This window comes from Thamnophis sirtalis, unplaced genomic scaffold (assembly GCF_051295495.1).
Source record: "Thamnophis sirtalis isolate CommonGarterSnake01/CBP01778 unplaced genomic scaffold, rThaSir2_p1.2 scaffold_2, whole genome shotgun sequence".
Taxonomy (NCBI): Eukaryota; Metazoa; Chordata; class Lepidosauria; order Squamata; family Natricidae; genus Thamnophis; species Thamnophis sirtalis.
Window position 1 is genome coordinate 74,484,126 of NW_028261382.1, and position 26,463 is coordinate 74,510,588.

General features: G+C 47.9%; 2 protein-coding genes across 3 annotated transcripts in view; one reads left to right on the top strand and one right to left on the bottom strand.

The window, feature by feature from the left end:
* ANKRD23 (ankyrin repeat domain 23) overlaps positions 1-21,122 on the top strand; it is a 29,768-nt gene extending 8,646 nt beyond the window's left edge. The window contains exons 2-9 of one of the 2 annotated variants that reach the window (XM_087706113.1): positions 4,527-4,685; positions 5,949-6,083; positions 8,444-8,551; positions 12,879-12,977; positions 13,384-13,482; positions 13,575-13,673; positions 15,890-15,988; positions 17,718-21,122. In XM_087706113.1, the coding sequence (XP_087562239.1) occupies positions 4,527-4,685; positions 5,949-6,083; positions 8,444-8,551; positions 12,879-12,977; positions 13,384-13,482; positions 13,575-13,673; positions 15,890-15,988; positions 17,718-17,822 (903 nt within the window). In that variant the 3' untranslated portion in view covers positions 17,823-21,122. The remainder of the gene's footprint in view (positions 1-4,526; positions 4,686-5,948; positions 6,084-8,443; positions 8,552-12,878; positions 12,978-13,383; positions 13,483-13,574; positions 13,674-15,889; positions 15,989-17,717) is intronic. The other variant, XM_087706114.1, reaches the window with a different exon arrangement.
* A 1,692-nt stretch (positions 21,123-22,814) lies between these two features.
* The window catches only part of CNNM3 (cyclin and CBS domain divalent metal cation transport mediator 3), a gene marked incomplete in the record, with an annotated part of 54,700 nt that continues 51,051 nt past the window's right edge, over positions 22,815-26,463 (bottom strand). Inside the window, 1 exon segment of the mRNA XM_087706115.1 lies at positions 22,815-24,482. Within this exon segment, the coding sequence (XP_087562241.1) occupies positions 24,424-24,482 (59 nt within the window).

Sequence of the window (26,463 nt, forward strand, 5' to 3'; positions counted from 1 at the left end):
AAAATAAGAGTTCAGTCCAGGGGTGTCAAATTTGATTTCATTGAGTGCCTCATTGGGGTTGTATCTGACCTTGGGGGGGGGGAAGGAGGTGTGTGGCCAGCTCGACATCACTCGTGTTGGGGGACGCCTATGGTGGCCAAGTGCTAAGGCAGGACTTCCTCAGACCAGAGGTCGGCAATCTTAATTCTCCTTTCTTCTTCCTTCCCTTTCCTTCTTTTTCCTTCCCTCTTTCTTCACATTTCTTCTTCCTTCCCTTCTTTCCTTCTTTTCCTTCCCTCTTTCTTCACCTTTCTTCTTCCTTCCCTTCTTTCCTTCTTTTCCTTCCCTCTTTCTTCACCTTTCTTCTTCCTTCCCCTCTTTCCTTCTTTTCCTTCCCTCTTTCTTCACCTTTGTTCTTCCTTCCCCTTTCCTTCTTTTCCTTCCCTCTTTCTTCACTTTTCTTTTTCCTTCCCTTCTTTCCTTCTTTTCCTTCCCTCTTTTTTGCCTTTCTTCTTCCTTCCCATCTTTCCTTCTTTTCCTTCCCTCTTTCTTCGCCTTGATTCTTCCTTCCCTTCTTTCCTTCTTTTTCCTTCCTCACTCTCTTTCCATCTTTCCTTCCTTTTTTGTCATTCCTCTTTCCCTTTCTCCTTCCCTGAGCCTTCTTGCATGCTCAAATGCAAAAGGGGAAACATTTCTCCTTTTGTTTTGTTTGTAGTTTGTTTGGCTAGCCCTCTGCCAGCGAAAGCGGAGCTCGGGGTGGGCATGCATGCCCCCCCCCGCCCGAGCCCTATTTTTGCTGGCAGAAGTACCACAGGGCAGTCCTTTGATATTTCCAGGGTGGCCCCGCAGGTGAGGTCTAAATACTCTGAGGGCCGTATCTGGCCCACAGGCCTTGAGTTTGACACCCCTGGTTTAGTCCTTGCATCCAGTGCAGAGGGGATATTCAGCAGGTTCTGTCGAGTTCTGGAGAACCGGTGGTGGAAATTTTGAGTAGTTCAGAGAACCAGCAAGTACTACCTCTGGCTGGCCCCGCCTCCATCTATTCTCTGCCTCACTGATTGGGAGGGAATGGAGATTTTACAGTATCCTTCCCCTGGAGTGGGGAGGGAATGGAGATTTTACAGTATCCTTCCCCTGGAGTGGGGAGGGAATGGAGATTTTACAGGATCCTTCCCCCAGGAGTTGGGTGGGAATGGAGATTTTACAGGATCCTTCTCCCAGGAGTTGGGTGGGAATGGAGATTTTGCAGTATCCTTCCCCTGGAGTGGGGAGGGAATGGAGATTTTGCAGTATCCTTCCCCTGGAGTGGGGAGGGAATGGAGATTTTGCAGTATCCTTCCCCTGGAGTGGGGAGGGAATGGAGATTTTGCAGTATCCTTCCCCTGGAGTGGGGAGGGAATGGAGATTTTACAGTATCCTTCCCCTGGAGTGGGGAGGGAATGGAGATTTTACAGTATCCTTCCCCTGGAGTGGGGAGGGAATGGAGATTTTACAGTATCCTTCCCCTGGAGTGGGGAGGGAATGGAGATTTTACAGTATCCTGCCCCTGGAATGGGGTGGGAATGGAGATTTTGCAGTATCCTTCCCCTGGAATGGGGTGGGAATGGAGATTTTACAGGAGCCTTTCCCTGGAGTGGGGAGGGAATGGAGATTTTACAGTATCCTTCCCCTGGAGTGGGGAGGGAATGGAGATTTTACAGTATCCTTCCCCTGGAGTGGGGAGGGAATGGAGATTTTACAGTATCCTTCCCCTGGAGTGGGGAGGGAATGGAGATTTTACAGGATCCTTCCCCCAGGAGTTGGGTGGGAATGGAGATTTTGCAGTATCCTTCCCCTGGAGTGGGGAGGGAATGGAGATTTTACATGATCCTTCCCCCAGGAGTTGGGTGGGAATGGAGATTTTACAGGATCCTTCTCCCAGGAGTTGGGTGGGAATGGAGATTTTGCAGTATCCTTCCCCTGGAGTGGGGAGGGAATGGAGATTTTACATGATCCTTCTCCCAGGAGTTGGGTGGGAATGGAGATTTTGAGTATCCTTCCTCCAGGAGTGGGAAGGGAATGGGATTTTGCAGTATCCTTTCCCTGGAGTAGGGAGGGATTAGAGATTTTACAGTCTCCTTCCCCTGCCACACCCACCAAGCCAAGCCCACTATGCCACACCCACAGAACCGGTAGTAAAAAAAAATTGAATTTCACCACTGATCCAGTGACTGGATCAAGCAGTTCAGCTTGTTAATTTTTTTAACTTAATTTTATGTTATTTGTGGGGCTGATCTGCATATTCTGAGCACCAGCATCATTTCAACAATCAGGCAAATATGTCATTTGCATTGGCAAATGGTATGGATGGAATGCAAAATGTCATTTGGGATTTAAGAGACACCTTTCGCTCTCCAATTAGTTTGCTGAATGCCTACATCTTACAAGAAACAGAACGTTTTGCTTTCGTTTCTGATTAAGGGCCACTCGGTGTGCCTTGTTTTCACACAACACCCCAAACTGGGTCAGATAAAAAACCAGATGTTTGCCGCATTTGATCAGGGTCAACTTAATTGCGAACGAATGAATTCAGTAAGGTGAAGAATATTGCCTGAATGCAGCCTTCCTTGCTCTTCTGAATGCAAGCAAGGAAGGGTGTGTGATAGAATTGTTAAGTTAATGAACTGAATTTGTCCAATTATCCATCTCAATTGCATGATTCCGGGTGGCTGATAAAATAAAACCAATATGCTGCAACCATGTATAGCATTTTCCTAAGACTTATCTCTAAACATGAAGAGCTGGCACATCTGAGAAAAGAGATGGATGGTTCTCCTTATTCCCAGAATTATTAGTTTATATATATGACACCAAATACATATATATACTAAATGACACTAAATACATATAGATAGATAGATAGATAGATAGATAGATAGATAGATAGATAGATGATAGATAGATAGATAGATAGATAGATAGATAGATAGATAGATAGATAGATAGATAGATAATAGATAGATAGATAGATAGATGATATATAGATATAATTTCCATTTCCGTATTCATTTCTTTCTTTTATTGGAAGAAGTGTCCCATCTGGGTTCGGTTACAAGTGGGGAGAAAGACATTGAAAATATGGCGGCTCTTGGGAAAGACGGTTTTTAATGGTGGACAGGACCACGTGGTTTGACATCCTGGGGGAGGGGGGGAAGGCTCACATGCCTTGAAGATTTTGAAAGAAAAAAGGGAAGAGATTCCTGTACAAGAAATGTATCCCATTGGCTGTCAGACTCCCAGGGAGTGGGGGTCTTAGTAACTTTGTAGGCTGTCTGTCTTTGGAGTCCCAAGCTTGGTTGACTCTTGCTGGGTGATGATGTAATGAAAGGGCTTTGGGATCCCTATTATGGTTCTGCCTGAAGGAGGTAGATCTTTGTTATGTAGACTAGACTGGCTCAGGCCTTAATGGCCCATTGACAAAGCGGGGGAGAGGAAGCTGCAGGGAGCTGCTTTGTCTTTAAAACATGTTTCTCCTTTTCTCATCCAGGAAAATATAATATTCTGCCTTTTTAAAATATTTCCTAAAATATTTCATTTTTCTAGGAAAGGGGTGGGTACTAATTTCCTATACAAGTAACCGAGAAGTAACTACAACGACCGACCAAGAAAGCAATATTAAAAGAATTGCTGAAAGAATGAATCAACCCTCATTAGCTCCAGAACTAAGCCAATTTTATTGCCAAAACATTATTTTAACATGATGGGCCTCCTGCTAGGGCTGATGAATTAATTAGATGGCCAAAAGTAGAATACCAACAAGAGGGCATCTGCTAAAAAATGCAACCTGTCTTTTCCACAAGAAGTTCATGCCAATTCTCCCCCCCCCCCCCTCACCCCTCCTTTCCAACTGCTGCTTTCTATTTCTATTTCCTGGCTGGGCTCCCATGTCCTCTATTTGGGGAAACAAATCATCACCTTTATTAAGGCTGTCAATGTTTTGTTTTTAATTTTGGCAAACTTCTGGATACCTTCAGTTCGCTCCAATTTATCCAGGGTGGATAAAAATCGATGATTTTTAAAAAAATAAATAAGTAAAAATCGGATATTTTTTATTTAAATCAGATTTTATTTATTGTTATCAAATTTATTTTAATAAAATGCTTTTGGAGTAAAGATAGTTTTCTATTTAAGATACATTAATAATGTAGTTTATTCAGCATGAAATGGAGCTCAGTTATGTAGCATGAGGCTGTGTATTCTGCAATATCGGGACTTTCGGTGAGTCAACAGCAGGTCGTAGGAGGAGCCGCTGCGGGACAGAGATGACAGTTGCTTTTTAAAAATTAGGATTTAAATCAAGTTGATTTAAATCAAACCTTTTTACTAGTGATTTAAATCACAACTTAAATCACTAGGAAAAAACCATGGTTGATTTAAACTTGATTTAAATCAAATCCACCCTGCTCCTAACAGCTCCCCATTCGGGGTGTTAAAATGCTTTGTAAGGCCTCGCATGACCTACAGCCTCCTTCTTTCTGACTGTTTTCCTCTCTGGTCTCCTTCTGTAGGTAAGTGAGGAACGGCCTGAAGAGAAAGTCGGCTGTTTTGCAGCACGCACGAGAGGGACAGCCTGGGAGCCTGAACGTTGGCGCTCTGGTCCGGCTGCGCCCTGGTGGGAATCGGTGGAAAGAGAGAAGCAGAAAGCGGAAGACGAGAAGAAGAAGAAGGTGAGCCATTTTGTTGTGACCCACCAGCGCCCAACGGAGCTGGCAGCAGATTCAGACAGTGAAGAGGTTGGAGAGAAACATGGGCCAGTCCTGGAGTCTGGGAAAGGCTCTGAGGAGGGTTCTGTGTCAGAGGCAGAGAGGGGATCAGGGCCGTATGCCAGTTATCAGTTCCCTTTGGAGTTGGAGATCAGTGAGGCAGAAGAACAGCTGGAGCCTGCTCCCAGTGTGCGCATGCACAGAGCTGCCAGAGGAAAGGAGCAGCCAGGGAACAAGGGTCAACTTGGGAGTAAGGCCACAGGTGGATAGTGGATGACCCCTCTGATAGGGAATAAAAGAGGAGCAAAAGGGGAGTGGAGTTTGCAAGAGACAATGTGTTCATTCCTGCATTCTTGCCAAGTCCAAAAGATATCGACCTGGCCAAGCTTGAACAAGGTCGGTCATTGTGAACTATCTTGAAAGACTGTGGGAGAGAAAAGATTTTGCTGGAGAGGAATTCACTGTCAAGTAAATAAAAGGGGTTTATCGGGATGAGGACTTGGCTTTATGCTGCTGGGGAAGCTTAGGTCAGAACACCTAATGGGTGTGACCATGGTGGGCATGGCCTGCACAGCCTCCTGCATCATGGCGGTGAGGGGGAGTTTTCACCCTCCCCAGCCTCCAGAGGCTTTCTTTGAGCCTCCAGGTGGGGGAAAATGGTCTTCCCCAGGTTTCGGAGGCTCACCGAAGGCCGGAAACCGGCCCATTTCCAGACATCCGGGAAGCCTGTTTTTTGCCCTCCCAGAACCTCCACATGGGCCCTGCACTTACCTGGCATGATGAAGGGGCCATGTGGAGACTTCTGAGAGGGGAGGGGTGGGTGGGGCCAGCCAGTCCTTGCAACAACCAGTTCGTCGAACTGGATGCAAAATTAATATCCGGTTCGTCTGAAGTGGTGCGAACCGGCTGAATCACACCCCTGTTTATAAGTCTAAGTAATATTGCTATTAGATGAAAGAGTATCATCATGCGGACTCTAATTAAGCTTCTAGAGTAGCGGGTACAATCTTTGTAGGTAGCATGTTCTGGATTATCCCAGTTGAGGAATTACTTGGGCCCTGGAAGCCTTATAAAAGGTTACCATACTCTGACTGAGGCAGCAAAGAGGCCCAGAATGCTGATTCCTTCCCTCTAGGGGCCCTTCTAGATATCTGCAGCTCAGATCTGGCATCCCGACTTTAGTGAGCTTATTATTCCTCACGTTGATGCCACCAATATCTTTTCCAGCTTGAGGCCCTCAATAATGCCAGGTTGAAGATTGACACCCTGGAAGACTTGGCGGCCATTGTCAAGCATCACAAGCAGAAGAAGAAAAAGTGTAAGAAAGTGGTCCTCCCCAAACCGCAGGAGCCGGAAATTATTGTGAGTATTCTGGAGGGTTTCTCAAATGTGCAGAACCTTGATAGGGCATCTTCAGCATGGTTGAGAAGGAGTCAGGCTGCCCCGAAAGATCCAAGTGTCCATGAAATTAGATCTGGCCTTGAGCATCCTGATTAGACAGTGGCAAGGGCTAAAAATGCCTTTGCTTATCGGAGTTAATATTAGATACTAATAATAGTTACATATTAAGTATCTGGGGGTGCAGATAATTAACAATCTGAACTAGTCTCTCCACACGTCATCCTTAGTGAGAAGCATGCAAACCAGTATCTGCATCCTATGAGGAGAGCATATCTTTCTCCTTCTGTCCTGGCCACTTTCTACAGAGGCACGGCAGAGAGCGTTTTAACAAACCACATCCCTATTTGGTTTGGTGGCAGCAGCGCCTGAGATAGAAAGTCCCTACAGAGAGTGGTGAGGACATTGGAGATTATAGGAAGCTTGCTTCCCATTATTCAGGATGCTGCTTATAAGTACTCTTTAGACATATTTCCCAGATTAAGTGTGATTTCATCTCCTCCTCGGTTTGGGAGTCTTCCTCTGTATGTTTTTCAGCTCTTACTCCTCTTTCCCCAAAAACATTTTGGATAGCATTTAATATACATGTATAAACATTTTTTGGATAGCATTTCATATACATCAACATGATAGCCAGCATCCAATGAAGTATGAGAAGGAGGAGGAGGAGAAGGAGGAGAAGAAGCAGCATGTAAAGATTCCTTTGCTTTCATTTGCTCATTCATTTCTCAGCACTATTTTTTAAGATAGGACAGTCTCGGGGGGAAGCCTCTATTTCTGGAAAGGACAAATGTAAAAAGGATGGCGGATAAAAACTTGGAACGAGAAGATAAATTTATCATTCTCTTTCGGCTTCTTTATATAAAACATAAAAGATTTCTTCATGACCGTGGTGTTTCCTTGGCAACAAGAGGAAGGTAGTTTGCCATTCTTAATAAAAGGAATAACAGAGTAACAGAGTTGGAAGGGACCTTGGAGGTCTTCTAGTCCAACCCTGTTCAAGCAGAAGACCCTATGACATCCCAGACAAAGTGGCTCTCGTTTCTTCTTCAAAGCCTCCAGCGATGGAGCACCCACAACTTCTGAAAGCAAGCTGTTCCACTGATTAATGGTTCTCATTGTTAGGAAATTTCTTCTTAATTCCAGGTTGCTTCTCTCCTTGATTAGTTTCCATCCATTGCTTCTTGTCCTACCCCAGAGGCTTTGGCGAATAGATTAACCCTATTGTTCCTTATGGCCCAAATATTGGAAGACTATCATGTCACACCTAGTCTTTCTTTTCATTAGACTTTGTTGTTGTTAGTTGCATACGACTCATCGCGACCCCATGGACAATGTTCCTCCAGGCCTTCCTGTCCTCTACCACCCTCTGGAGTCCATTGAAGCTCACGCCGATTGCTTCAGTGACTCCATCCAGCCACCTCGTTCTCTGCCGTCCCCTTCTTCTTTTGCCCTCCACCATGAGGCTCTTCTCCAGGGAGTCCTTCTTCCTTCTCATTAGGTGGCCAAAGGATTTGAGTTTCCTCTTCAGGATCTGGCCTTCTAAAGAGCAGCCAGGGTGGATCTCCGCTAGGACTGACTGGTTGGATCGCCTTGCAGTCTAAGGGACTTGCAGGAGTCTTCTCCAGCACCCGGGTTCAAAGGCCTCCATTCTTTGGTGCTCAGCCTTTCTTATGGTACAACTTTCACAGCCATCCATTGCAACTGGGAAAACCACAGTCTTGACTATACGTACCTTTGTTGGCAGGGTGATGTCTCTGCTTTTTAGTCTGCTGTCTAGATTTGCCATAGATTTCTTCCCCAGGAGCAAGCCTCTTTTAATTTCTTGGCTGCAGTCCCCATCTGCGGTGATCTTGGAGCCCAGGAAAATAAAACCTGTCACTACCTTTGTAGTGTCAGATTTCACTAGACTAGACATATCCAATTCTTGCAACCATTCCATGGATAGAGTAGAATAGAGTGGAGTGGAATAGGATAACAGAATTAGAAGGGACCTTGGAGGTCTTCTAGTCCAACCCCCTGCTCAGGCAGGAAACCCTACATCAGTTCAGACAAATGGTTATGCAATCTTTTCTTAAAAACCTCCAGTGTTGGAACATTCACAACTTCTGGAGGCAAGTTGTTCCACTGATTAATGGTTCCCATTGTCAGGAAATGAACCGTCCTCCAGGGGCTACAGGGAGTCAAAAAAAGTTAATATGGCAGCCTGAAACTCCCCGCACTTAATTTGCTTCAACTCTCCCTCCCTTATGCATTCTGATTCTCTCCTTTTGAGCCCCCCAGTAAAACAAATCTGAGATAATTTCTGTCTTTTCTTTTCTTAGATAGAATCGGTGGAGCCAGAGCAGTTTCTTGATGCCGCACTGGAGAACCGGATTCTTGTTATCGATAAATATCTGGCCGATGGAGGGGACCCCAATATCCATGACAAGGTATTGTGCGGACACCAAGGAACACTTACCCCCTACATCATTTGCCAAGAGTCTCACCTTTCATCTGAAAGATGTGTGACAATTCAAACAAAGGAAGGGTGGGAGTATTCTGACTGAGGCTTCCCAAACTCCTTGTCCCGACAAAAACCCCTTTCATTAATTCTGAATTCTGCTCATTCATATCCAGCAAAGTCTTTCGAGGGAGGCTTTACAGTCACAGACCTTATCTGGCTTGGAGAGCTGCCAGACCGATCTCTGCAGAACTTGACCAGGAGTCTCGGAGAGACACGAACCAATGAAGCGAACTAATTGTCTCCTGCAAACTCCATTCCTCTGTTGCTCCTCTTTTATTTCCTCTGGGAGGGGCCATTCATTGTCCACCTGTGGCCTTACTCCCAAGTCGACCCCTGTTCTTTAACTGTTCCCTTTGTCTGGCAACTCTGCGCTTGCGCACAGTGGAAACAGCCTCCAGATGTTCATCTGCCTCACTGATGTCTGGCTCTGAAGGCAGCTGATAACTGGCATAAGACCCTGGCCCCATCTCTCCCTCCAACACAGAGCCCATGCCAGAGCCTTCCCCAAACTCCAGAACTGGCCCATGTTCCTTCCCAACCGTCTCACTGTCTGAATCTGCTGCCAGCTATGCTGGCAGGCCACAACAGGGAGAAGCATATCCCAAGATGGTTTGAATTTGAAACATAAAGCAGTTTCATTTTAATATTACATACATTCTAACATTTTATATTTATAGTCCCTGAATAGGAACCCACAGGGTCATAAAAAGGGAGCTTAGCTCTACGATACCTGTTTTTAGTGATACATCAGGGCATCTGAATGAATTGAGGCAGAAAATCTGGATTTCCACTCCCTCTTTCTGAGCTATATATACAAAATTTTGCTTTTTCCCCAAGTGGTTTTCTGCCAGTTGGGTTGGTCTCATTACAGTATCAAGGTACTCAAGCACCACCTGCTGGCTACCAGGTGCATTGACGGAGTCACATCTATAGACCAGATGGATATTTTGGCCGAAATATCCAAAATTAAAATCCGTAATGCAGAGTTATATAGGCAAAAGCACAAGCAACCTTCCAGAATTTGCTTGGCTATCATTCCTAGCAACGATAAGCCACATGTCCCTTGTTAGAGGTGATGGGAACAATCCTTCACCAACCAGCAAAGATTCCCAGTGTTTGATTAATTGTGTGAGTTTCAATTGAGCCATTCATAATACCGGCAAAATACTTTGGGTAATGTAGGAAGTTAGCACCCACCCAAAAATGAAAATACGGAAAAATGAAATATTTTAGGAAATACCGTGTTTCCCTGAAAATGAAGACAGAGTCTTATTTTACAATACAATACAATAGCAGAGTTGGAAGGGACCTTGGAGGTCTTCTAGTCCAACCTCCTGCCTAGGCAGGAAAATGGCTATCCAACATCTTCTTAAAGACTTCCAGTGTTGGGGCATTCACAACTTCTGGAGGCAAGCTGTTCCACTGATTAATTGTTCTAACTGTCAGGAAATTTCTCATCAGTTCTAAGTTGCTTCTCTCCTTATTTCTTTTTGACACTCCCCCCCCCCCGCCCAAATAAGCACTTAGCCTTATTTTCAGGGAAGTCTTATTATTTTGGAGGTGCAGGAGATGGGGAGCATCGTCATCTCATGGCTGCTGCTATGTTGCAATATTTTCAGGGAGGGCTTTTGGGGGGGGGACTGCTTCTTTTAATGCATGCATTCAAAAGCCCATTTGGGCTTATTATCCAGGGAATTCTTAATTTTGGGATATTAAAAGGGCAGAATATTCCCCACCCAAAGGGAAGCAGAAATTCACACACCCCCAACCTTTGTTAATGGGCCATTTAAGGCCTGAGCCAGTCTATTCTACATAACAAAGATCTTCAGCTGCAGGATGATGGGATTAAGACACGGCCCTCAGGACATGATAGGATTAGCCCTCTACCCATCTCACCATGTGCCACCTGGGAACACTGCATCACCCAGCAAGGCTCAACCAAGCCTGGGACTCAGGACAGCCTACAAAGTTAGTTAAGTCCCCCGCCCCCTGGGAGTCTGACCACCAATCAGAATACATTTCTTCGAACAGGAAGCTCTAAGGTGGGGCCCAGAGAGGGTATAAAACCAGGGCACTCTCAGCATCAATTCCCTTTTCCCCCCAGCATCTCAAGCCAGGTGATCCTGTCCACCATTAAAGCCATCTTTCCAAGCATTTCATTTCATTTCATTTTAATTTATTTGTATGCCGCCCTTTTCCCTAAGGGGACTCAGGGCGGCTCACAACTCAAAGGGAGGGAAAAACAAACAAAGTTACAGAAAACATAAAACCATACATAGTTAAAAAAACAACAACACAACAATCATACCATTCGAAGTGGGGCAGCGAGTCTTTAGCCCCAGGCCTGTCGGAACAGCCAGGTTTTAAGGGCTGTGCGGAAGGCCTGAAGGGTGGTGAGGGTACGAATCTCCATGGGGAGTTTGTTCCAGAGGGTCGGAGCAAGCCTGTGTTTCCAGTGTCTTTTCCCCCCACTTGGAACTGAACCCAGATGGACATTTCTTCCAACAATTTAGAACCATCGTTCAGAATAATGCACTTGTTTTTCAGACTTGGAAGTTTGGAAAGGACATTTTGTTTTAGGAGAGGCGCTCCATTTCCCTTTTCCTTCCATCCATTAAGTAGCATTTTATTTTTAAAAGATATGGGGAAACAAAGTTTGTTTCGGGACAAAAAAAAATATGTTTGCCTTTGGAATCTCTTTTCAAAGGATCATGGTAAAAATGCCATGTGTGTTTTGGCGTGTGGCAGCGTTTATGAAAAGTTTGGTTGGAAGATGGCCGTTTGCTTTGCAGGAAAGGAGAATATCTTTGCATTCAATTATTGTTCTTTTTAAACATGTCCTTTTATTGAACGTTGAGTCACCTTGATCTTTAATTTTAAAAATATTTTTTTAAAAAGAAATGGGGGTGCTTTTTCTCTCTCTAAACCATCCAAGAGCAGTGATACAGAAAAGGTGGCCTTAGATCACATTTGTTTGCTGCACTTAAAAGTTCTGGCATTTGAAAAGTCTGTCATTCTGCAAAGTTGCTCCTTGAGGGCCAGCCTGATGGGAATTTTCCAAGAGGTAGAGAGAGCTTCGGCTGATACCTCATTTTTCATCAGCTGAATAGGTTTTTTCATGGGGTAGAGAAACTAATGAGATCCTCATTCATCCAGATCATCATCATCATCATCTTTTAACAACCCCATAATCCCCTACCGGATGGAGTTTGAGCAACTGAAAGGAGCTAGCAGTGTGTTTAATGGCCAGATGCCCTTCCCTGTTGCCAATGCGGAGTTTTGTTCAGGAGATATATTCTCAGAGTGCCCAGAGAGAAATATCTGCCTCTACCTAGGATTGAACTCACAGCCTCCTGATTGTGAGGCGAGAGCTCTGCCTCTAGGCCACCGCTCATTCATCCAGGTCATGGTTGTCCCAAAGGTGCTTTTTCCAAAAGACAACTGGACTTTGGGTTTTTTAAAAAAACATTTTGCTTCTCATGAACTTGGATGAGAAGCAAAATGTTTTTAAAAAGAAAAGTCCAGTTATCTTTTTGGAAAAAAGCACCTTTGGGTAGAGAAACTAGCACCAATAAAGGAGAATATTTGTAGCTCAGGGTTGAAGGGGTCCTTAGTGCTTTCTGAGTTGGTTGTTTTCCTGCAGACATTTCATTACCAAACTAAGTCATAGCATCAGTGCTACTCAGCATTAACACTGAAGATGTTACCTAGTTTGGTAATGAAATGTCTGCAAGAAAACAACCAAGCTCAGAGATCACCCAGGGCCTCTCAGAGAAATGGTGTAGGGCCGTGATGGTGAACCTATGGAGAAGCAGCATGCAGCTTCCTCTCCATAGGTACATGAGCAGCTCACCTCCGCTGCGGATGCGTGCATGCCTCCCACCAGCCAGCTGGTCTTTGGGACTCTGCCACGCATGAGCGGAGGGCAGGGCACATGCCATCACTTATGTAGGGTCTCCTGCTTGGACAGGGGGTTTGACTAGATGACCTACAAGGTCCCTTCCAACTCCAACTCCGTTAGTAAAATTAGTGTGCCTACAAGTGAGTCTCAGGGTGTATCCGGCACAGAAGGCTTTGTAAGCAGTGCTGAAGCCTTCTCAGTAGATGCCAGCCGCCCTCTTCTTCTACGCAGTGCTGCACGCAGGGAGATAGGATGCATTAGGAATAACCCTCCCAGGGCCAGAGTGGTGAGAAATTCAGACTGCAGAATTATCCTCGAGAGACAAATCTCTTCTTTACTCTCTCTGCTACAGTTCAAATGCACAGCCCTGCATCGAGCCTGTTTGCGGGGACACAAAGAGATCGTGGACAAGTTGCTGGAAGCAGGGGCCAAAGTCGAGCCAAGAGACATGGTGAGTCTCAATTGACGGCTTACAATCCCAAGTGTTTCTGAGCAGGGGTGAGTTCCAGCTTTAGTATTACTGCTGGTTCGTTTAGGGGCTGGCTGCGGGCACACTCGATGTGCGCTAGTAGTAAAAAAAATGTGTTTCTGTGCATGCACAGAAGCAAAACAACCCAAAACCAATATGGTGATAGAACCAATAGAACGAAAACCGATAGAACTGTTTTGGGAACTGGTTCCTGTCCGGGAACTGACAGGCAGCTTCTCCAAATTGGCTTTCTAAACTTCCCGCGAGGTGCATTGGAAGGTCTTCTCCATTCACCCCCCCCCCCAAGAGTGGGAATCTGACTTGTTTGGAAGGTTGGAGAAGGCCCAAGAAGGATCTTAGGGAGCATCTTCTGCTTTGTTTGGTGCAGCTGGAGGCAACCCCCTTGTTCTGGGCCTGCCGCGGGGGACATCTGGAAATCCTCAAGGCGCTGATCAGCCGTGGAGCCAAGATTTCTACCCGGGACAAGGTAAGGGGTGGAAAGAAGGGGGATCCCCTTTCCTGTATCTAAACAAGCCACATCTTGAGGATTCTTGGTGGACCTTTTCCTTCTGGTTGCAGCTATGGAGCACACCCCTGCATGTGGCGGTCCGTACCGGCCACTCTGACTGCGCTGAGCATCTCATTGCCTGTGGAGCGAAAATCAACGCCCAGGATAAGGTGCAGGAAGCCGGGTGGGGGGGAATGCTTGATGCGAAGGCAGGGGCAGCTGTGGGCTTCACATTTTATTACCACTGGTTCGCCCTGTGTGTGCACCCGTTTGTGGGCATTTGCGTCCCTTCCACAATGTGGCTGGCTTTCTGTGCATGCGCTTTGCTCACACAGGCACCTTCCGTGCATGTCACCTGCTTCAAAATATGCCTAAATAGGACAGCATAGAGCAGGGAGGTTGGGCGGCCCCAACCGTGATTTCCACTACCAGTTTGGGCAAAGCAGTCCGAACCTCTGGGCAGTGGGTGCCTTATCGTGGCCATCTCCATCTCAACCTTAACTCTAGTGCCATTCTCCCAATTATCTTTTTTTGTGGGAGAAAGATTGATAATAAGGAAGCGATTCGGTTCAGCCTGAACCTTGAGTGATCAGGACTGTCAAGGCTCAAGGGAATGTCGTACGATGGCCAAGTTCACACATGCTGAGACAAGGACTGGATACTGACATCTTGCTGAATCGCTAACATCCCACACCGTTTGTCAAGTGTGAAATATGAATGGAGGGAAGGAGGAAGAGGAGGAAGGACAACAGCAATAGCATATATATTGCTTCATAGTATTTCACATCCCTCTCTAAGCAATTTACAGAGTCAACCTCTTGCCCTTAACATGGATGGATGGAAGAATGGACGGAAGGAGGGAGAAGAAGCAGGGAAGAAAGGATGGGAGGAAGGCAATAGCAGACATATACCTCTTCACAGTGCTTTACAGCCCTCTCTAAGCGGTTAGGGAGGAAGGGGGAAGAGGCAGAGAAAGAAGGAAGGATGGGAGGAAGGCAGGCAGGGAGAGAGGGAGGAAGAAGAGAGGATGGGAGGCAGGCAGGCAGGCAGGATGGGAGGAAGGGTGTTCTGAGTTCTTGATCTTAGTTGTACTTTACATCTGTCTTCAGACACAGTAATGGATGGATGGAAGGAAGGAAGGAGGGAAGGGAGAGGGAAGGAGGAAAGAAGGAATAGCAATAGCACTTAAGATTTATATACTGCTTCACAGTGCTTGACAGCCCTCTCTAAGTGGTTTACAGTCGGCCTCTTGCCCCCAACAATCTGGGTCATCATTTTACCCACCTCGGAAGGATGGAAGGCTGAGTCAACCTTGAGCCTGGTGAGATTTGAACTGCCAAACTGCTGGCAGCCGACAGGCAGCAGAAGTAGTCTGCAGTACTGCACCCTAACCACTGAGGCTCATATAAACCTGACTCCCAAGTTATTAAAATGCAGCTACTTCATTTATCAAACATGCAAAGCTCAAGAAGGAAACTTTTTCTGGCCTAATGCGATGGGTCTGGAGAATATTCAGAGTCCGACTTGGCTTCGTTATCGTTTGTCTCTTTGCAAAGCACGAATCCAGTGCATGCAAATTATGTCCATTATGCAATGGATGAACCAGGTCATGTAATACATATTCTTCTCTTTCCTTACCAACGATGCCATTCTTAAGGGCTGGGCAGGGTCTCTGCTGGCTGAGGTCAGCCCTGGGCTTTTCCAGTAGCCCCCTTCCCATTTTTGAAGGAACAAGATGGAGGGGATTTTGTGTACTTTTTAAATTGGCTGTATCTACAAAATAAGTTTCACTCGGTCGCTAAGGAGCAGAGGTGATATTCAGCTTGTTCGTACCAGTTTGCCTGAAACGGTAGTGGAAATCGCAGGTGAGTCTGCCCACCCGGCTCTATGCTGTCCTATTTAGGCACGCTTTTGAGGCTGGGTGCATTCACGGAAGGGGTGTGTGTGAGCAAAGCGCATGCACAAAAGGCCAGGTGCATGCACGGAAGGGGCGTTTGCACCCGCAAAGCGAGTGGCAAACCAGTGGTAACAAAATGTGAAGCCCACCGTTGCTAAGGACGCAACAGGATAAAGGCATCCAACCTTGGCAACTTTTAAGACTTGTGGACTTCAACTCCCAGAATTCCCCTGGGGAATTCTGGGAGTTGAAGTCCATAAGTCTTAAAAGTTGCCAAGGTTGGACACCCCAGCAATAAGACGCATTTGGACTACACATCAAACTTGGTTGAGATTTGGTTTTTAGCAGCTTAACCTGAAACGCAAACCCAACTCAAGTCTGTTTGGTTAGTCCAAACCACCGTGCGAGGCCAGAAATATATAAAAGTTAATTCGTAACCAAGTTAAAGTGTGTTGTGTGAACGCAGACTCTCTCTTTCTCTCTGGCCAGGAAGGAGATACACCCATTCACGATGCGGTCAGACTAGGACGATTCCAGGCGGTAAAGACCTTGTTGATGTACGGGGCAAATCTTAACATCCAGAATGAGGTGAGCACAGAAAAAAACCTGGCTGGGCAATTCAGGAAGCTGGAAGTCCAGGGGTCTTAAAATGGCCAAAGGTTGGACACCCCTAATTTAACCCCTTAACTGTTCCTCTTATCCCAGGACAGCATGTAGGATAGTTCCCCACCCAAGGAGTATTTTGCAGTGGCTGGAATGGTGATGGATAGCTGAAGAAGTCAGGATAAAATGCACCTCCATTACATAGGTTTCTTTTGATGGAAAGTTACCACACCAGAGTAAAAAAGCAAATGATCTTGTAGTTTTGGGGAGAAACAGCAGGCATGGGATGGGGTGGAAGGTAGACTTTACTAGTGGGGACAAAGTTGAAATGCATAGTAGGTGAACATTTTCTGCAGGAGCCCTTCAGTTTAGTGGGAATATTGGTTAGGTTCAGGGGTGAGATTGAAAATTTTTAGCAACCTGTTCTCTCCCTGGTTGCTGGGTGGGCGTGGCCTACTCAGCCTCCTCAAGGCGAGGGGGGCAGTTTTTGCCCTCCCGAGGGTCCAGAGGTTTTCCCTGAGACTCTGGGAGGGCAAAAACGGCCTCCCCTGGGCCCATTTCTGGACTTCCAGTAAGCCCACTTTTCACTCTCCCAGAGCCTCCGCAAAGGCCCTGTACTTACCTGGCATGATGAACGGGCTGCCTAGACACCCCTGGAAAGGGCGGGGCGGGTGGGGCCAGCCGGTCCTTGCAACAACCAGTTCGGGGAACCGGCTGAATCTCCCCTTTGGTTAAGTTCCTTTACAGCAGTTACAGATTTATGTTCTCTGCGTATAGTAAAAAAAGATCCTACTTCGATGATCAGTGAGTAGAGGCAGGAAAGAGTTGGGAGTGGTCATGTAGCCCGAGTACAGGTTAGCCCTTCCTCATGAGGACTAGCATGCTGCTGAATAAGAGAAAGCAAGTTCCCAAAAGTGCCTTTTCAAAAGGCGACAGAAACAATGTCCAGAATCAGAATGGAGCCAGAAGGGACCTTGGAGGTCTTCTAGTCCAGCTCCCTGCTCAAGTAGATCCTATTCTAGTGATGGAGAACCTTTTTAGAATTGGGTGCCTACTGCGTGTGTTTGCCTGCCCACCCCCATAATGCCCCCTGGCACCGTGCCCCCTGCACATGTGCGCATGACCCCCGATGCCCTGCGCATGTGTGGACAGCTTTCTTGGAGCTCCGGAGGGCGAAAATGGCCTCCCCCACCTGCCCAGGAGCCCCTCTGGTAGGTCTGTTTTTCACCCTCCTCAGGTTCCAGAGGCTTTCTAGGAGCCTGGAGAGGGCAAAAAACAGCCCAATGCGCAAACTAAGGTTTGGGAATGGACTTCCGGGTTGCCCTTTGGGCCGTTTTTCTCTCTCAGGAGGGTTCCCTGAAGCCTCCGGAGGGCAAAAAACAGCCAAAAATCAGCTGGCCAGCATGCGCATGACAGGGCAACACCTCATATGCCCTCAGAAATGGCTCCGTGTGCCACCTATGGAATGCGGGGCATAGGTTCGCCATCATGGGGAATAAGAGTTGGAAGGGGCCTTGGAGGTCTTCTAGTCCAACCCCCTGCTTAGGCAGGAAACCCTACACCACTTCAGGCAAATGGTTATCCAACATCTTCTTAAAAACTTCCAGTGTTGGAGCATTTATGACTTCTGGAAGCAAGCTGTTCCGCTGATTTTTTAATTATCTGTTTAAACAACTAATTGTTTAATTATGAGCCACTTCTCTTGTCTTCGCAGGAGGCAGTCACTCCCGTAGACCTGGTGAAGGACTGGCAGACGGGGATCCGGGAGACGCTTCAAATGTGCGCCAACCGGCAGCAAGGCCTAACCAGGAGCTGCTGAATGTGTGTGGTGGTGGTGGGGGGGGCTACCTTGAATAATCGGGTGTTGACTCTATAAGCTGGCAGCCCCCCTTTTTTTCCACTCCACTACCCTGCGACCAACTCACCATCCTTGTCCCTCTTTTGCACCAAACTCTGCATGTCTGCCTTTCCTCTTCAGCAACAAAAATTGTGGGGAGGGGTTTCTTGCATCCCCAGCTGATACGGGGGGAGCCAGATGGGCTCTAAGGACCTCCTGCAGCTTTTTCTCTCTCAAGAGACTTTTTGTGAGCAAAGCTGGTCAGGGGACGGGCCTTTGCATGCCTGCATTCCTCCAGACTACCCACAGAGGGCAGCCTGGTGGGGCTTTGAGCAAGGCAAGTCTCCAAGCAGCTCTGCCTTCCAGCCTCCAAACTCCAGGGAGTTTAAGCATCCCAGGAGCCTGGGGGCTGCAAGGAGAAAGGCCAGAGATGAGGATATGTGAGGCTCCCCTGGCCAACTCCAGATGGCCAAAACGGGTCGGATCCAAGGAGCTAGCAGTGAGGGATGTCAGTTTTAAGGGAACTAGCCAATGGCAGAGAGCCAGGTCCTGTAGCTGGCTCTCTGCTCCAAGGGTCAGTCCCGCTGGCCCAGCTGCTCCCTGGATCTGTGGAGGAGCAAGCCTGACTTTTAGGGGAAGCTGAGGTCGAGCTGTCGCTTAGGCAGAGGAAGATATTTCTCTCTCTGGGCACACTTGAAAATATATATGCTGAACAAAACTCCGCATTGGTGACAAGAAGGGCATCTGGCCATTCAAACACTCTGCTAGCTCCATTCACTTGCACGAGGGATTAGGGGGTCGTTCAATGAAGATGATGATGATCTGGCCTCACTTCAAACCACAGTGGTGTTCTCTTGGCAGGCAGCTCTCCTGGAAGGGGCATCTTGTCACAGCCCTCCCTGATGCTGGGGTTGAGGGCTGGGCGATGTTCTTCCAGAGGTGGAGAGGCCCTCCGGCCACTAGAGGGAGGCCAAGTTGAAATCCTCTTGAGCTTGTTACCCCAAATGATGAAACTCTTCTTGAATGAGTCAAATATCCCCTGGTGAAGATAACGAGTGGATCCACCTTCCTTTTTGGTCCCTCTCTTCAGTTGGTGAAGCCACCAGCAGCTGGAATGAGCCAACCTGCCACGGCCAACTCACCATAGGACAACTCGCTTGGGGACAATTCAATTTATTGAAGATAGCTTTCAGAAATTATTTTAATTTTTGCCATTCATATTTCATTTTGTCCTTCCTTCGGCATCCTTTCTTTTAATGATCCTATTCCACTATTTCAGGGCTCTCAAACTCAAGGCCCAGGGGCCAGATCCGACCCACGGATGTGGTTAGATCTGACCCGTGAGGCTTTCCTGGAAATAGTGAAGGACTGGCCCCTAGTGCCTGCGCTCCAGCCTAGGTCAGCCGGGTACTGATCTAAAACTTGGTGCCAACCCATCTGGGCTGGAATGCAGTCAGCCTTAAATCCGTGGGGCCAAACTGACGTCAGTGAGCGGCTGCCACTGTCCCCTGGGGACACATTGGAGACAATGGATCCCCTCAGCCCCACAGGCATCCCCGACACAACATCAAGCTGGCCACAACCACCCTGTTGGCTGCAAACACCCGGCCATGATCACCCCATCCATGCCCCCCCCCCACGGTCAACCACAACCTTGATGCAGCCCTCAATGAAATAGTGTTTGACACCCCTGCATTATTTCTTCCATATTAGTGTAACTCTTGTCCTGCGTAGACGTGGCCATGACAATTTGCCCGTGTTGAATTGTCATAGACTCACGAGCAGCTGCTCCCTTGTCATCATTTCCAGCCACTGCTGATCCCTGGTTGTCCTCGCCCTCGCTCCTTGATACATTAGACAAGAGAAGGAGGCCTACCTTGGTGCTGCTAGCCAGGCTGAGTCCTCCTCCACCAGCACTTGGTCCTCCTAACAGCACAATTCCTCCGATAGACAAAGGGGCCAAGTATGGCCGACAGTGGGTTCCGGCAGGCACTACTGCAGGTTCACTCGTGTCCGTGCTTTGCACGCACGTGCTTGATGCATGTTGAACGTGCATGCGCAGTGCAATTAAAATTGTTCCACACATGCACAGAAATGAAAAACAAGATGGCGCTGCTGCCTGCACCACTCAGGGAACCAGTTTGGGGGCATGGCAAGCTTGGGTCGCTGCCAGTTCCAGTCCCACTACCGGTTTGTCTGAACCGGTCCAAACTGGTAGGAACCCACCACTGTCCATGACGGACTATTCCAGAGGGGGGGGGGACACACACATGCCAATCAGGCATCCCCTCCCTCTAATTGTAACTCCTTTGCTTGGGGGAACTGGGTTCTCCCTACTGGCCTCTACCTATTCATGACTTCAAGGTCTGCCTTCAACGAACGTGTGCCCCAGAGCCAACCTTGCTCTCTCTCTCTCTCTCTCAATCTGGAACGGGAGTTGTACCCTACTGGCTCTGGTGACTATTTATTTATTTATTCCCGCCCTCCCCTTCTCGCTTTTCCAGAGGAAGGGCGGCTGAGACGATTACTTGAATTTTTTTCTTTGTAAACCGACGGCAACTTCACTTCCTTGCATTGATTTGTGACACCCCCCCCCCCAAAGCTGTCGCAAACGATACTGTAGTCCTTTTTTTGTCAAAGTTGTGAGGTGCGGAATTACGGCCCCTTGGTGACCGGTGCACCGTAACTCCCAGGATTCCTGAGACAGCCAGGAATTCTGGGAGTTGAAGTCCACAGGTCATAAAAGGGGTCGTAGTCTCCCCATCCCTGGTCTAAGTCAGGGGATCTCCAACCTTGGCAAGGTGAAGACTTGTGGACTTTGTCAACTTGCGAAATTGGATTGTTTTTGAAACTTGTTTGAGGCTCCTGCTTTTTATTGGTCGTAACCCTGACAGACTTCAATTCCCAGAATTCTGGGAGTTGAAGTCCATAAGTCTTAAAAGTTGCCAAGGTTGGAGACCTCTGGTCTAAGTCTCATCAGGCCACTGTGCACAGGCAATTCGCCAGTCTGGCGTTAAGACTGGCTTGAGGTTGCTTAGCCATGGGCCCAGGTCTTCGGTATCATTTCAGGACAGGCCCCTCCATCCATGCCCACAGCAACACTCCCGGCGGGCGCGTGGGCAAGACTGGGGGGGCATGCGGGGGTTCCAGAAAGGCACTCCGCTTAGGAACCTGATTGTACAGTGCTAAGACTTTCTTCCCTCAAAACATTGTGAGGGGCAGTACTGATGTGATGTGATTTTTCTTTTGTAAATAATAAAGAGTTATTTTTGTGTCCTGAAAGATGGGGAGTTGAGAGCAATTGTGGCTGTGAACAAAAGGTTGGCCTTGAAACCACTTGTCATTTTTAGGCTGGAATGTGAATTTGTTTTGAAAGGAAACTCTTTTTATTTACATCCACTGAAGAGGCATCTAAGGCTTCAATTTTCGTGGGGAAAAAAAAATCCCCAAAGTCACCACCCTGAGTGTAAATTGCAAAGGTCCTCCAGTGCAAAGTTCCTGCCGACTAAATGCTAGTGCAGGGGTCTTCAACCTTAAACACTCAAAGAGCTATTTGGACCCATTTCCCACAGAAAACACCACGACCCACAAAACCTTGGTGGGCGTGGCCAACTCGACATCCCTCACTCCCATGCAGTCACATGACCCCCACCACCACCCCATCATGCCTACCCAGGTTTGGTGGCTCCCGGTGTTTTCTTTTCTGTGGGAAATGTGGTGGGATCACCAGACAAGGAGCCACAGCAGAGGGATGAAAGAGCCACATGTGGCTCCAGAGCCACGGGTTGCTGACACCCACACTAGTGTTTCAATGAAGGAGATTCCAGCCCAGCCCAGCCTGGTCTTTGCTGTGCTACCTTTCTACCTGGGGGTCGCTGCTATTTCTCCTCAAGAACTCTGTGGCCAGTATTTACCATGTTCATCTGCTTGAAATCGCCTCAGATACATTTCCTAGAAGTATGACAGCCAGTAGAATTAGGAGGGAGATGCTACCGTGTTTCCCCAAAAATACGCTGTTTCCCTGAAAATATTATTTCCCTGGATAATAAGCCCAACTAGGCTTTTGAGTGCATGCGCTAAAATAAGCCCTCCCCTGAAAATAAGCCCTCCCAGAAAATATATACAACACAGCAGCAGCCATGAGGTGACCACACTCGCTGCCTCCTGCACTTCAAAAATAATAACACCTCTCCAGAAAAAAGGCCAAGTGCTTATTTCGGGGGTCAAAAGAAAATAAGATCCTACTTATTTTCGGGGAAATCCGTTATGACCTACTCCGGAAAGACACCCTATCATGTTTTTGAATGGAGGTATTAAAATTAAGCCCTATCTCTAAAATTAGCCCTAATTAAGTCCCTGCTCACCCTGGGATTCAGGGGGTGGGGGCAAGGCACACAGGTAAAAAAATTAAACTAGGGTGGGGACCCCGGGCACCTACCTCGCCTTGCAGGCCCACTTCTGTGGTCACTTGCTGCTGCTCACACATGTAGCCCCCAGCATCCATTTTGCCATCAAAGCCTTCCGGAAAGCTCTCTGCAGCTGAGAAACGGGCTCTGGATTGATGTGCGCAGCATCCCCTGGCTTTCATTTCGCCTTCAGAGGCTTCCAGAAAGCACTAAAAGCGGCCGCAGAAGTGGGCTGCCAGCGTGTTCCTGCTGGGCAGGACTGTCAACATGAGGTGAGTCAATAATTAGACCCAACCAAAAAAAAGCCCTAGCCATTTTTTCAGGGCTTAAAAGAAAATAAAACCCAGTCATATTTTCAGAGAAACGCAGTAGTTCTAATGCTGCCAAGGAAAAGGAAGAATTGACTTCTCTAGGTAAAGGTAAAGGCTCCCCTCACACATATATGCTAGTCATTCCTGACTCTAGGGGGTGGTGCTCATCTCCGTTTCAAAGCCGACGAGCCAGCGCTATCTGAAGAAGTCTCTGTGATCATGTGGCTGGCACGACTAAATGCCAAAGGTGCATGGAACGCTGTTACCTTCCCACCAAAGGTGGTTCCTATTTTTTATTTGCATTTTTACGTGCTTTCGAACTGTTAGGTTGGCAGAAGCTGGGACAAGTAACGGGAGCTCACTCCGTTACGCGGCACTAGGGATTCGAACCATCGAACTGCCGACCTTTCTGATCAACAAGCTCAGCGTCTTAGCCAATGAGCCACCCTTATATAGATGTGTAAGGAGAGACAATTCTCTGGGAAGGTACAGCTGGTGGACAAGTTACAAACAATTTACCAAAACCAGACATACAACTAGATTCAGACACGTTCTGCTGTTGGCTGTGAGAAGGGAGAGGCTGAACGAGGGAGAGAAAGGGAACGGGATTTGCTTCTCCCAGAATCCCTCTGATTCTTTATTGACTTTAAAAAATAAGATTTAGGGATGGGCATGTCCCAAAGGGGAAATACTGTGGAGTAGAGCAACGAGAGGGGAGAGGGGGAAGTGTCTCTCTGCCAAAACCTCAGCGGAGGGTTTCGCTCGCCCAAGGGAAACGTGGGATCGCCAGTGAGAGCTTAGAAGTGCAAATCGAAAACCGAAGATAATTCAGGGGCAAGCCAGGGACCCGGGGCCCTTCCCAAGAGTGCAAAAGCCCCAGAGAAAATGGGGAGGATTCAGCCCTGCCATTCGACTTTTCCAGGACGGCCGCCATGGAAGGGAGAACAGGTTGGAGAGGGGGGGGGGCAAGTATCCGCCTGCCCCTCCTCTGTAGCAGGAGTCCCTTGGCAAAAATCCCGTCGGTTCCAGAACAGCTGATCCAGGGCAAACAGGAAACTGGCAAGCCCAATGCCAGGAGGCAGAAGAGAGGCGCAGGATTCCCAGAGCTGGTCTTTGGCACAGTTTGGGCAGTGGGGTAGGCAAAGGACCGGGACTAGTCTGGGGGGGCGTGCTGGGCCTGGTGCAGGCACTCAGGTGAGCTTGGGGACTCCCAAGAGTCATGGCTTGCAACCCGGGTCTGCAAGGCAGGACATCGGGACCCTGGCAAGATGGCAGGCCCATGGGGTCGGTTCCAGAGCCGAGACCAGGGCCTGTAGCCAAGCAGGCAAGGACAGGTGGCAGAAACGAACATTGAGGCTGTTATCGCAAAATCTGGCAGAGTCCGGCAAGTGCTTTTAAAGAGAAGTGAGCATCTGGAGCCCTTAAGGGATTAGCATGGCAGGAAGGTAGAAACACACACAGAGAGAGAGCCCTGTTGACACGGAGGAGGCAATGAGGAGGAAGGGCCTGGCAGCCACCTTCCCGTTTGCACCACAAACGTCAAAAGAGTCGAGTCTGTATTTGCTGGCCGCCGCTCTCCTCCACCAACACATTTCGCTCAGGTCCACCAACTCTCCGCAGTCAAGCTCTGCTTACAAATGTCTTAGGCATAATAGTAGCCCAGTTGGGGCGCTGGAAGCCGCTGGCGTTGAGTCCAGCCGGGCCTCTCTCTCCCCCCGAGAAGGCCAGGCCCCTACCGTCTTTTGGAAACGCAGGTGCCCAATGATAAGTCCATCCAGGCGGAAGCCAGGAGAAGTGCTGAAGGTTTTGAGGGAGGGGTCCTCCTGGGCTGGCCCCACCTGCAGCCCTAATGCCACCTGTTTGAAGTCAAACCCCCGTGCTGTGGCTGGACTCTTCCTGGAGGTTGAACTTGCTTCGGTTTTTCCCTGGAAGGCGAAGACAAGGAGCAGCCATGAAATGTAATGGGACAACCCTGGCAGCGGGAGTGTGTTGTGGCCTGCCAGTGGCCAGCAGAGCTGGGCGCAGACTCGGACAGTGAGGAGGTTGGGGAGGAAGATGAGCCAGTCCTGGAGTCTGGGAAAGGCTCTGATGAGGGCTCTGTATGGGAGGCAGAGAAGGGGCCAGGGAGGAGGACGGCTTCGCGTGGCTGGGGAAGCCTAGGTCAGAACAAGATTTTTGAAGTAGTTGGGAACAAAGTTTTCTTCCATCTTCAATGTTTTGTTTTTAAAAAAAATAAAATTAAACCAATTTCAATATGCTGTTTTACTGCCTTTTTAAACTGGTGCAAGATTGCTAAACGTCCTTTGACAAACTGGTGGTCAAATTTCAGCTGCACAGTCTTGGAAGGCTTTGGATATGAAATTAATATTTTAAGTCAGGGCGGCAAAACAGGATGATAATCTAAAGGGAGGGGACACTTTCTCTCCGAGAAAAGCTAGCTAGACGTTTGCAAGCTGCAAAACCTTGGCTGAAATCTCAACTGCACCCACTTTCTTAAGATAGGAGACATTTTTTTAAAAAAAATATCAGCTTTCCACCTGCAAGGGGAAAGGAATACAGCTGGCCTACTTGACAGGTATGTTGTGGGATCCTGAAATTGATAGGACAAGTAAGAACTTCCTCTTCCTTACATTAATGGACATTTCATCTATTCTGCAAAGCTGACATGCTTGTGGGCAGGGTCTTCTGTTGGTCCCACCACACCAGCAAACACGATCCTTTGCACATTTCTCCAACTCATGCTAATCTCCATAAGGTCTAGACAGTTTTTTGTTTTTTTTACCTTGGCAGCTTGGAGATGTGTGGGCTTCAAACTCCCAGAATTCTCCAGCAATCTGGTTACCAGCCCAGGGGCCTCACCACAGCGTGGTTGAGTCCCCCAGGAGTAGCAGCAACACCCCTGGGAATGTCAGGTTGGTTTCCCATCCCAGCCAGGATGTTTGAAATCCTCTCCAAGGGTTTAGAAACTTGGAGGGGTTGGCACAGGGTTGGCCCACAAATGGAGAGTAGCAAGATGGGGGGGGGGGAGCAAGGGATATTGAGAGGAAAACAGCTAGAGAGAGGGGGGAGAGAGAGAAAGGGAGAGAAAGGGGAAAAGATTGAGAGAGAGAGAGGAAAAAAGAGATAGGGAGAGGAAAAAGAGGGGAAAAGAGATTGAGAGAGAGAAAGGGAGAGAAAGGGGAAAAGATTGAGAGAGAGGAAAAAGAAAGGAAAAGGGGGGAAGAGATTAAGAGGGATTGAGAGAGGGGAAAAGAGATTGAGAGAGAGAGGAAAAGAGATTGAGAGAGAGGGAGAGAGAGGAAGAGAGGAAGAGGAAGAGAGAGAGGGGAAAAGAGATTGAGAGAGGGAGAGAGAGGAAAAGAGAGAGGGAGAGAGAGGGAGAGGAAAAGAGAGAGGAAAAGAGATAGGAAGAGAGCGGGAGAGGAAAAGAGAGAGGGGAAAAGAGATTGAGGGAGAGAGGAAAAGATTGAGGGAGAGGGAGAGGAAAAGAGAGAGGGGGAAGAGATAGAGGAAAAGGGATTGAAAGAGAGGGGAGAGAGAGAAAGAGAACACAAACAAAGAAGAAATACGAAGATATTTACCTTGTGAATTTTTTTTAAAAAAGGGACTCCAGGCTATGGCAGAGAGGCCTATGTTAAACGCGGTTTTCGATTGTGCCAAAGAAAGAAAGATTGAGCGGGAAGGCTGGAAGAAAGAAGAAACAGAAAGAGGGGAAAAAAGAGCTTTTGGCTCCTGGAAGTAGAGACACAGAAAGAGATCAAGTGAGACGTGTGGAGAAACAGCTTTGGCCGGCCCAGGAGCTCCCATAGGGCAGTCTCTTCAGAGGGGGCACCCTCTAACTCCCTGGGTGTGACCCACTCCACCTGGGCTACCCTTTCCTCCTGCCCCATCGCCTTTTCTCCTAAG